The sequence below is a fragment of the Physella acuta genome, unplaced genomic scaffold (assembly GCF_028476545.2).
Source record: "Physella acuta isolate Inbredline_101_S28 unplaced genomic scaffold, ASM2847654v3 ptg000225l, whole genome shotgun sequence".
NCBI lineage: Eukaryota > Metazoa > Mollusca > Gastropoda > Physidae > Physella > Physella acuta.
The window spans coordinates 111,209-123,831 of NW_026731744.1; the positions used below are offsets into that span (position 1 = coordinate 111,209).

The 12,623-nt window shown below is 45.2% G+C and overlaps 1 protein-coding gene across 1 annotated transcript; it reads right to left on the reverse strand.

The window, feature by feature from the left end:
• Positions 1-588: 588 nt before the first annotated feature.
• Positions 589-10,085, reverse strand: LOC131937937 (uncharacterized). Its single transcript, XM_059295718.1, has 3 exons — positions 9,823-10,085; positions 2,164-4,273; positions 589-1,866 (listed from the first exon to the last, which is right to left on the reverse strand). Exons 2-3 carry the CDS (start codon positions 4,189-4,191, stop codon positions 727-729), a joined length of 3,168 nt encoding a protein of 1,055 aa, XP_059151701.1. The 5' UTR covers positions 4,192-4,273; positions 9,823-10,085; the 3' UTR covers positions 589-726.
• Positions 10,086-12,623: the final 2,538 nt, after the last annotated feature.

Here is a 12,623-nt window from a genome sequence, read left to right on the forward strand (position 1 = left end):
AGGCGTAGCGACCCTTCCCGGGGACAAACTTTCAACTTTCGATTTGCACCCCCCCCCCCCCCCTCAAACATTTTATTTGCACCTCTTAAAAGACTATTTAACACTCGAATTAATCACTTAATTAAGTGGAATTATCATTTTTCTCTAGGCCTATATATTTTGCAATTTTTTGCCTTGGTGTCACCCACTAAATGGTGTCACCCGGTGCGGTCCGCACCCCACCCCCACCCCCACCCCCTCGCTATGCCACTGACACCATCTACATCAAACCTTTCAATTATCGTAGTTTTTATACAACTATGTTTATCGCACCAACAGTGCTTCGGAGAAGAGTGGAAGGGGGAGGGGTGGCAGTCCCCCCCCCGATCAACCCCCCACCCCCAGTCGAAGAGGCACGAAAGATATATATATATATATATATATATATATATATATATATATATATATATATATATATATATATATATATCCCATCCTAACTTATATATTCAGCAGCTTGCATAGACATGTCCTCGTTATATCAAAAGTGAAAAAGTGAATGAAATACGGACACCAGTCGTTAATTATGACGTAACAAAATGCTGGCAATAGTGATATTTTTATTTCTTGCATGGTTACACAACGAACAAGCACAAGGACAGAGCACAACAACTATAGACTAATCGAGTACTACACGGCACGAACACGCAAATAACAACCACATTGTTCATTTTACTCCAAACTTATTTAAAACAATTGCATTCTGGGAACGATTTTGATTCGCATAAACTGCCGGTCCGGCAAAGGTTTCCAGCGCCGCTGTAACAGCGAGCAGATTTTGTCCTTGCACTTGTCGTAGTCGAGCGCAGCCTCCCTGAGCCCGGCGTAAAAGTCCTTGGACATCTCGCCGCACTGCGGCCAGTCGCAGCGCTTGATCAGGCCGTTCTTCCGCACGAGGAAGGTGGTCAGGCGCCTGCCCTCGCTGGCCAGCAGGACCAGCGACGACGTGCTGATGCGGTCGCGAATGACCAGCGTGTGGAGGGCGGGGCAGCGACGCAGCAGGAACAAGAGGGACGAGTCGCACCTGTAGCGGAAGCCCCTAGGGCCGTGGAAGCGGGGTAACCGCTCCTGGACAAAGTAGCGCAGAGTTTTGCTGTAGTTCTCCACAAGGGACACAACCAAGTCGTTGGTGACGCGGCTGTAGGGCGTCCGTAGGAACACGCCGTGGACGGGCGCCCGGGGCTGGATCAAGACGGGAGCTCTGGTCAGTCCGGAGACTTCCAGATAGACGCACATCCATGGCGCCATCTCGCGGGCCAGCTTCCACGCCTCGCTGGACACGGGCTCGCAGTCGCAGGTGTAGGGGTCCTGCAGCAGGTGCAGCTGCAGGATGTTCAGGCCGGAGACGAGCAGCAGGACCTCGTCGTTGAGGTGCTGCGGGCTGATGCTCAGCTTGATCAGGTTCCGGAAGCGGGCCAGGTCTGTGAGAGCCAGTGGAACTTTGGTGACGTTCAGCATCTCCAGCGAGCTCAGACTCTCACAGAAGCAGTTGGTGATGGCGTCAAAGAGCGGGGCCACGTCCATGACGTCAACCAGCAGCTGGTTCAGCTTGAGGTGTTTCAGGTTGCTCATCCTGACCAGCAGCTGTTTGATCATCTCCAGGATCTGTCCGCCCGTCCCATGAACCATCTCCACCCCCTCACTGCGGCTGGCGCAGGCGAAGGTGAAGTCGAAGGTGTGCAGGAGCGGCATGGCGTTCTGGCCGTGGTCCTCCTGGAACTGCAGGAAGGCCGCCAGGATCCTCAGGAACTCGTACAGGTTGAAGTAGTCGGTGATGGGCGTCACCACGATCCTCTTGAAGAAAGACCCGACTCGTCGGAAGCACAGCTGGAGTTGGTTTGAAAAAAATGGGAAGACATTTTATTTTTATTTTAGCACACATTATTGTTGTCCAACGCAAATGTAAAAATCAAATAAAAAAAAATACTTCCTACCATGTTATATACCCCACTCTAATATAAGTTCAATCTACGATTGTTTTTATTCGGCTTTGTTTTGAGTTTTTACTTGCATTTTATGCATGATGATTTGAATATAAACATTTAAATACTAATAAAATAAACAAATTAACATGCATCCTTAACACTATTACTTTAAGGAGATGTGTCATACACACATACAGACCTGAGTTTTGCCAGGACAAAGCTCTCGCTGGTAGCCCTTGTACAAGTTGAACCTCTTCTTGGTCAGCGTCCTCTCGAGCAGGATGAAGGTCTCCCAGACCCGGGGCGAGTAGAAGAGCTCGTACCACTGCCGGCAGACCATGGAGGCTTGGTGCCGCTCCTTGGGCGTCAGCAGCGTGAAGATGTCTTCGATTAGAATGACGGGCAGGTACGCCCACGAATCCAAGTCTTCTTCCTCTTCCTCCTCTTTCTTTACGTCATCTGTCTTGTCAACATTTGAGGGGAGTCCATGAGACGAGGGGCATGAGGATGAGAAGGGCAGCACCGTTTGGATGTGCCCTGACTCGTGTCTGTGACGATACGACGGCAGGGATGAGGACTGTGACGTCAGCTGCTGGCCACCACGCGTGATGTCCAGGCCGTGCTCAGCCTCCTGGTTGCAGTCGTCTACCTTCTGCTGCAGCTCGCGCATGTCCGCGTGGAGAGCGTCCCTGTCTCTCGCATTCATGTGATCAACCGCTGCGCTGATCAGTCTAGCGCTGGCGGCCTTCCCCTCAACCATGCCCTCCTCCTCCGCAATAATTTGTTCTATGATGGCCTCGATGTCGTCCATGTCCCCCTTGTCTTCGCTGGAAGCTTTGCTCCAGCCAGCAGTAGCACATGGTTCCTCTGTATTCTCGCTGGAAGCTTTACTCAAGCTAGCAGCACATGGTTCCTCTGTTTTCTCGCTGGAAGCTTTGCTCAAGCCAGTAGCACATGGTTCCTCTGTTTTCTCGCTGGAAGCTTTACTCAAGCCAGCTGCACATTGTTCCTCGGTTTTCTCGCTGGAAGCTTTACTCAAGCCAGCAGCACATGGTTCTTCTGTTTTCTCGCTGCGGCCATTGGGTAGCCCTTCACACACGTTGTAAACAGTCCCAGTCGTTCCGTATCCTCGCGCGTCAGAACTGTTTTCTGCATCATTTTGTAAAATGTGTTTAGCTTCTCTCGTACCTTCATCAAGACTCAGTCTGTTTGGAATGTTTATACAACTGTTTTCTTGTTCAGTTTCTTCACAATCTGAATCTTTCTCACAGCTTGGCCGACCTGCTACACACTTTGCTGTGGCGGTGTGTGTCTTGGGTATCGCCCCCGTGGCAGCATTGATGTTAGCCGACAGGTCCTGACCACCCACCCCAGCAGACGCACCTTCCACGTTGACCGGTGGGGTAGTGTTAGGATAAAGTGGGCGATCGGAGATTTCCCGTGAGCCATCGACAGATTCGTCGCCTGACTTCCGCTGATCGGAAGAGTTGTCTATTTTTACCGAACAAGCGCCAGCAAAATCCAGACTGTTGACGTCAGGATCACTCCCAATTTTCGCGTCATCAAATTGTGGTTTGACGTCACGGTCAAACCCAACTGCGGCGTCATCATGTTGTGGTTTGACGTCAGGATCCCTCCCAACTTTCGCGTCATCAAATTGTGGTTTGACGTCACGGTCAAACCCAACCGAGGCGTCATCATGTTGTGATCTGATGTCGCGATCATTATGGCGATGTGTATCACCTTGACATTGATCGTTAGCTCGGTCCACAGGATGTCCTTGACCTTCTGACGACTGGAAACTTCCCGCCCTGCTCTCCACATCACGGTCGTCTGCTCCGGTCGCCTGACTCGCGTCTGCCAACAAGTCAGTCCCCTCAGCCCCCGCCTCGCCGTGGTCTAAACTCTTCGAAGTTTCTGAAAACTTGGACAGTCTCAGCCTAACCTTCAAATGGCCCTCAGATTTCGTCCTCTGCAGCCTCTCCCGCCAGGGTCTGTGCGGCTCCGAGTCGGCTCCAGACTTCCTGTCCTGGGGGTCGGCGCCCGTGGGTGGGGACTCGCCTGAAGCTCGCCTGTAGTCGTAGCGCTGGACTCGCCTTTCTACCACGGAGGGCGCCGTGTCATTGTCGTCCATCATTAAACTGTGAACACGCATGCGCCATTCAAAACGAGGCTGCGGCTCTTCCGGTCTGCTGAACCGGCGCTTAGAGCTGAAGTAGCTAGACATGGTCACGTGGTTTGTTCCTCTCTTAGACTGGGACTCTCGCGGTCTTCATGATCAGGACTGGTGAACTGAGTCGGTTTGTTTCCTTGGAGGAGAGGAGATACTTCAATAAGTACAAGATACAACACAGTAGAGGGATGGAGTTTTTGTTGCAGCAGTTGGTTATTAGAAAGGTAGGATTATGATAAATGTAGTGAGACCTTCATTCTATGAGAAGTGTTTTGAGACCTTCAGACTATGAGAAGTGTAGTGAGACCTTCAGATTATGAGAACTGTAGTGAGACCCTCAGACTATGAGAAGTGTAGTGAGACCTTCAGACTATGATAAAAGTAGAGAGGTCATGGAAGACTAGAAAAGCCTGACTATGATAATTGACTGGACTATGACCTTTTCCCCTAGAAATATCCCACATCGGAGCAGATAAAATCACACAAGGTACGCCTCTACCATCTGAAATAAATAGAACCCTAGATTTTACTGTTGGACGAAACAGGACGCTTAGATAACTTTTGACTAGACCTCCTCCACCCCCTCAGGAGATACCCGAAGGAAGTTCTGGTTGCGGAATCGGTTGTCGATGTTGTTGTTGGTGTTGTTGTTGGTGGTGTTGTTGTTGGTGTTGTTGATGGTGTTGTTGGTGTTGTTGTTGTTGGTGTTGTTGTTGGTGTTGTTGTTGGTGGTGTTGTTGTTGGTGTTGTTGATGTTGTTGTTGTTGGTGGTGTTGTTGTTGGTGTTGTTGGTGTTGTTGATATTGTTGTTGGTGTTGTTGTTGATGGTGTTGTTGGTGTTGTTGATGGTGTTGTTGGTGTTGTTGTTGATGGTGTTGTTGGTGTTGTTGATGGTGTTGTTGGTGTTGTTGATGGTGTTGTTGGTGTTGTCGATGTTGTTGTTGGTGTTGTTGATGGTGTTGTTGTTGGTGTTGTTGATGGTGTTGTTGGTGTTGTTGATGTTGTTGTTGGTGTTGTCGATGTTGTTGTTGGTGTTGTCGATGGTGTTGTTGGTGTTGTTGATGGTGTTGTTGGTGTTGTTGATGTTGTTGTTGGTGTTGTCGATGGTGTTGTTGGTGTTGTTGATGGTGTTGTTGGTGTTGTTGATGTTGTTGTTGGTGTTGTCGATGTTGTTGTTGGTGTTGCTGATGTTGTTGTTGGTGTTGTTGATGGTGCTGTGATGTTGTTGATGATAGAAGAGATGCCTGGAAGAAACACTGGAGTTGAGCACTAACACCACACCAATAATATTGTCTCAACCTACGGCATCTACCTGGTGGTACGTAGAATACCAGAACAGTTTGATAACTAGACCAAGTTACGCGACACCCCTGTGTTTTTACTCACTCACAGTCACACACCGTGTTTTTACTCACTCACAGTCACACACCGTGTTTATACTTACTAACACACTGTATTGTGTTTGTGAACTAAGCTAATATAAACATACAGCCATACCAAACAGCTATGAACATACAGCCATACCAAACAGCTATAAACATACAGCCATACCAAACAGCTATAAACATACAGCCATACCAAACAGCTATAAACATACAGCCATACCAAACAGCTATAAACATTCAGCCATGAAAACAGCTATAAACACTGAGCTATAGCCAGCATCAAACTTTGGTACCACCAAACTAGTTCCGTTAGTTCCATCAAACTTTGGTACCACCAAACTAGTTCCGTTAGTTCCATCAAACTTTGGTACCACCAAACTAGTTCCGTTAGTTCCATCAAACTTTGGTACCACCAAACTAGTTCCGTTAGTTCCATCAAACTTTGGTACCACCAAACTAGTTCCGTTAGTTCCATCAAACTTTGGTACCACCAAACTAGTTCCGTTAGTTCCATCAAACTTTGGTACCACCAAACTAGTTCCGTTAGTTCCATCAAACTTTGGTACCACCAAACTAGTTCCGTTAGTTCCATCAAACTTTGGTACCACCAAACTAGTTCCGTTAGTTCCATCAAACTTTGGTACCACCAAACTAGTTCCGTTAGTTCCATCAAACTTTGGTACCACCAAACTAGTTCCGTTAGTTCCATCAAACTTTGGTACCACCAAACTAGTTCCGTTAGTTCCATCAAACTTTGGTACCACCAAACTAGTTCCGTTAGTTCCATCAAACTTTGGTACCACCAAACTAGTTCCGTTAGTTCCATCAAACTTTGGTACCACCAAACTAGTTCCGTTAGTTCCATCAAACTTTGGTACCACCAAACTAGTTCCGTTAGTTCCATCAAACTTTGGTACCACCAAACTAGTTCCGTTAGTTCCATCAAACTTTGGTACCACCAAACTAGTTCCGTTAGTTCCATCAAACTTTGGTACCACCAAACTAGTTCCGTTAGTTCCATCAAACTTTGGTACCACCAAACTAGTTCCGTTAGTTCCATCAAACTTTGGTACCACCAAACTAGTTCCGTTAGTTCCATCAAACTTTGGTACCACCAAACTAGTTCCGTTAGTTCCATCAAACTTTGGTACCACCAAACTAGTTCCGTTAGTTCCATCAAACTTTGGTACCACCAAACTAGTTCCGTTAGTTCCATCAAACTTTGGTACCACCAAACTAGTTCCGTTAGTTCCATCAAACTTTGGTACCACCAAACTAGTTCCGTTAGTTCCATCAAACTTTGGTACCACCAAACTAGTTCCGTTAGTTCCATCAAACTTTGGTACCACCAAACTAGTTCCGTTAGTTCCATCAAACTTTGGTACCACCAAACTAGTTCCGTTAGTTCCATCAAACTTTGGTACCACCAAACTAGTTCCGTTAGTTCCATCAAACTTTGGTACCACCAAACTAGTTCCGTTAGTTCCATCAAACTTTGGTACCACCAAACTAGTTCCGTTAGTTCCATCAAACTTTGGTACCACCAAACTAGTTCCGTTAGTTCCATCAAACTTTGGTACCACCAAACTAGTTCCGCTAGTTCCATCAAACTTTGGTACCACCAAACTAGTTCCGTTAGTTCCATCAAACTTTGGTACCACCAAACTAGTTCCGTTAGTTCCATCAAACTTTGGTACCACCAAACTAGTTCCGTTAGTTCCATCAAACTTTGGTACCACCAAACTAGTTCCGTTAGTTCCATCAAACTTTGGTACCACCAAACTAGTTCCGTTAGTTCCATCAAACTTTGGTACCACCAAACTAGTTCCGTTAGTTCCATCAAACTTTGGTACCACCAAACTAGTTCCGTTAGTTCCATCAAACTTTGGTACCACCAAACTAGTTCCGTTAGTTCCATCAAACTTTGGTACCACCAAACTAGTTCCGTTAGTTCCATCAAACTTTGGTACCACCAAACTAGTTCCGTTAGTTCCATCAAACTTTGGTACCACCAAACTAGTTCCGTTAGTTCCATCAAACTTTGGTACCACCAAACTAGTTCCGTTAGTTCCATCAAACTTTGGTACCACCAAACTAGTTCCGTTAGTTCCATCAAACTTTGGTACCACCAAACTAGTTCCGTTAGTTCCATCAAACTTTGGTACCACCAAACTAGTTCCGTTAGTTCCATCAAACTTTGGTACCACCAAACTAGTTCCGTTAGTTCCATCAAACTTTGGTACCACCAAACTAGTTCCGTTAGTTCCATCAAACTTTGGTACCACCAAACTAGTTCCGTTAGTTCCATCAAACTTTGGTACCACCAAACTAGTTCCGTTAGTTCCATCAAACTTTGGTACCACCAAACTAGTTCCGTTAGTTCCATCAAACTTTGGTACCACCAAACTAGTTCCGTTAGTTCCATCAAACTTTGGTACCACCAAACTAGTTCCGTTAGTTCCATCAAACTTTGGTACCACCAAACTAGTTCCGTTAGTTCCATCAAACTTTGGTACCACCAAACTAGTTCCGTTAGTTCCATCAAACTTTGGTACCACCAAACTAGTTCCGTTAGTTCCATCAAACTTTGGTACCACCAAACTAGTTCCGTTAGTTCCATCAAACTTTGGTACCACCAAACTAGTTCCGTTAGTTCCATCAAACTTTGGTACCACCAAACTAGTTCCGTTAGTTCCATCAAACTTTGGTACCACCAAACTAGTTCCGTTAGTTCCATCAAACTTTGGTACCACCAAACTAGTTCCGTTAGTTCCATCAAACTTTGGTACCACCAAACTAGTTCCCACTATTGGTTCCCCCATTACAAGCCCTGTTGTGTTTACATTCGTCATAGCCTGCGCCGTTGGCAACTGCGCATGTGCAGTGACGTAGCCACCAAATTGTAAACATGAGTTAAAATTTTTTGTTGACGGCCTTGAGGTCAGCCGTCTGGTCAAATTACTGCCGGCCTAGTGTTGTCTTGGTTGATTGTATCACATTAAATCATCATATCACATTAGCCACCCCCTGCCCCCCTCCACACACACACACAAACACACACACACAACACATAGAGTAACTAAAGAATAACTACAATCCATCAGGATTTAAGTGATTGTTGTGCTCCTGCACAATTTTTATTTTTAAAGTCGTTTAAAAATCTGCGTAGATAGAGCCAGCGTAAGTTAGCTGGCTTGTTTCATCCTGGATGGTTAATGGTGTTGTTGACTGGGTTTCTTTCAGGTATTTTTCTAACGGGGGTTAGGTGAAAATACTCTTTAAAGCAGGCTACATATATTTTTATATAATTTTTTTTAAAATTTCGTCCCGGGGTGGTGGAATTTCCCTCGGGGAGGGGGGTACGGTCCAGACACCCCACCCTCTTAGGAGATACATGAAGGAAGCACTGGTTGTTGAATCTGTTGTTAATGGTGTTGGTGATGTTGTTGTTGATGGTGCTATTAATGTTGTTGTTGTTGATGTTGTTGTTGATGGTGCTATTAATTTTGTTGTTGTTGATGTTGTTGATGATGATGGTGTTGTTGTTGATGTTTTTAATGTTGTTAATGTTTTTGATGGTGCTATTAATGTTATTGTTGTTGACGTTGCTGTTGATGGTGCTATTAATGTTGTTGCTGTTGATGGTGCTATTAATGTTGTTGTTGTGGATGATGATAGTGTTGTTATTGGTGTTTTTAATGTTGTTGATGTTGTTGTTTTTGTTGTTGATGTTGTTGTTGATGGTGCTATTAATGTTGTTGTTGTTGATGTTGTTGATATAGCTATTAATGTTGTTGTTGCTGATGTTGTTGTTGATGATGTTGTTGCTGTTGATGTTATTAATATTGTTGATGTTGTTGTTGATGGTGGTGGTGTTGTTGGTGGAAGAGAAACCATCAGGTTAACCGTGTAAACCCTACACTACCTCAAGTGTCTGTAAACCCTACACTACCTCAAGTGTCTGTAAACCCTACACTACCTCAAGTGTCTGTAAACCCTACACTACCTCAAGTGTCTGTAAACCCTACACTACCTCAAGTGTCTGTAAACCCTACACTACCTCAAGTGTCTGTAAACCCTACACTACCTCAAGTGTCTGTAAACCCTACACTACCAGCACTATGGCAGAACCCTAACACCTACAACACATAACATATTAGCGTATGTTGCTTGTCCTTGTACTACATGACATATGAGCGTATGTTGCTTGTCCTTGTACTACATAACATATGAGCGTAGGTTGCTTGTCCTTGCACAGTTTCCCCACCAGAGCGAATTACGCAATATTTTTTCTACTCACCCAGCTCGTGCACGACTTGAGCCTGTCGAAAGTTGGGGCAGTCAAAAGTGTATAGCACCAACAACCAGTTAATCCTGGCTAGAATACCCACCAGCTAGCCCTAACTAGTATACACAGGCAGCTAGTTCTAGCTAGATTATACCGATGGCTAGAAAAGTTCTAGAACTTGACGATGTGGGACTGTACCCTGCACGGTACACGCTTGACTCTACTGCTCACACTGCTACACGTACATACCACCTAACCCCATTACCTGACGTACTGTGCTCACCTGAGGCCTGCGCACACAGCCTATTTATAGCATTTCGACAAAGGAGCGCATGTTCTAACATCATCTCAAGCACACATCATTCACAACCACATAATACAACATATCGTTATATTTGGACATATAACATATACAACTTGTGGTTATATAAGGACATATAACATAAAACATACCGTTATATTAGGACATATAACATAAACAACATGTAGTTATATTAACATATGTATACAATATATCGTTATATTAGGACATCTAACCTCGACATACAAGTACCTCGACATACGAGTACCTCGACATACGAGTACCTCGACATACGAGTACCCCGACATACGAGTATCCCGACATACGAGATTTTTGAGATACGAGGAACCAGATCCGCGGGCTCCACAGCTCTTAGAAAAGAAACTTCCCAAAAAAAGTTGCAACTGATCTGGTATCCGGTTATCTATGTTAGATGTATGACATGTATAAACCACTTCATGTTGTTAGATCTTGATGTGCAGCTTGTGTACCATGGCAACCGCTGTTTGTCCTGATAATGTTCAGGACCTTAAGGCAACCTGTCTCTTTTTAAATATCATCAGCAACAGCCGTATGGGCCTATATTTGTTACAGTTACGGTGCAATGAGTACAACGGACGATACCATTAGTTACCGATGGAGATACCGCTAATGATGGCGATATCGCTAATGATACTGTTGGCGATACCACTAACGATATCGTTGACGATACTGCTAACGATACCGTTGACGATACTGTTGTAGCCTACCTATAGAAGGTAACAGAAGTTACATATTTGTAATATAGAAAACAAGAAGTCTCTTCTTAAAATCTTGGTGAAATATTTATTTATAAAAATCATAAAAAGGTCAATAGAAAATATAAATAAATAACCAACGCATGTGGTTTCTATAAATTTCAGTTCTATAAACACGGCACATATACTTTCATAAATTGATTTTATGAGTTTCTTTACAAGACAGGCCCAGGGGCGGGGTGGGGTGGGACTACAAAATTAAACTTTCGTGTGCCCTCCACAGATACGCCCCTGACATCACACAATGTAGGGCGGCGGTCACCACCCCCACCCCCAGGACACACCTCACTGTGGGTCAGACAGTCACATGTTTAGGACCTCACACACCCACACCAGATTCTACACACACACACACACACACACACACACACACACACCAGACACCAAACATACACAGTTCCCATACAATCAAATGCAACCCAACCCCACCTCACACACCAACCCACATACTCACACCAACCCAACCCTCACACCTCAACCCCAACTTTCCCATTCTCTAAAAATGGTAGATATGCAGGGAAAAAAATTCATCAAAATATATTCATTGCTTTAACTCATTACAAACATTCAGTTTTTTTTTTCTAAAATATTTTAAAACCTGACAGTTTGGGATAGATGTAGAAAAGCTGACAATTTGGGATAGATGTAGAAAAGCTGACAATTTGGAATAAATGACGAATGTGGGGTGGCATTTAATACTGTCCAGTGACATCACTATAGTAGGGAGATACTGTTTTGATACATGACACTTTCATATAATAGTATCATGACACCTTGTATTATTGATTGTCAAATGACACCTTCATATAATGGATTGATGTATGACATCTTCATATAATTAATGGCTAAATGGCATGTTTATATAACTATCAACGCGACACCTTTATATAATCGATCACCTTTCATGTAACATTACAGAAATAAAAGGAATGCATGGTCAACATAGAACAACAGAGAGATCAAATTGACCCACGGACAACAGAGCTGACCCATGGACAACAGAGCTGACCCATGGACAACAGAGCTGACCCATGGACAGCAGAGCTGACCCATGGACAACAGAGCTGACCCATGGACAACAGGGCTGACCCATGGACAACAGAGCTGACCCACGGACAGCAGAGCTGACCCATGGACAACAGAGCTGACCCATGGACAACAGAGCTGACCCATGGACAACAGAGCTGACCCATGGACAACAGAGCTGACCCATGGACAACAGAGCTGACCCATGGACAACAACAGAGCTGACCCATAGACAACAGAGCTGACCCATGGACAACAGAGCTGACCCATGGACAACAACAGAGCTGACCCATGGACAACAGAGCTGACCCATGGACAACAACAGAGCTGACCCATAGACAACAGAGCTGACCCATGGACAACAGAGCTGACCCATAGACAACAGAGCTGACCCATAGACAACAGAGCTGACCCATGGACAACAACAGAGCTGACCCATAGACAACAGAGCTGACCCATGGACAACAGAGCTGACCCATAGACAACAGAGCTGACCCATGGACAACAGAGCTGACCCATGGACAACAGAGCTGACCCATGGACAACAGAGCTGACCCATGGACAACAGAGCTGACCCATGGACAACAACAGAGCTGACCCATAGACAACAGAGCTGACCCATAGACAACAGAGCTGACCCATGGACAACAACAGAGCTGACCCATAGACAACAGAGCTGACCCATGGAC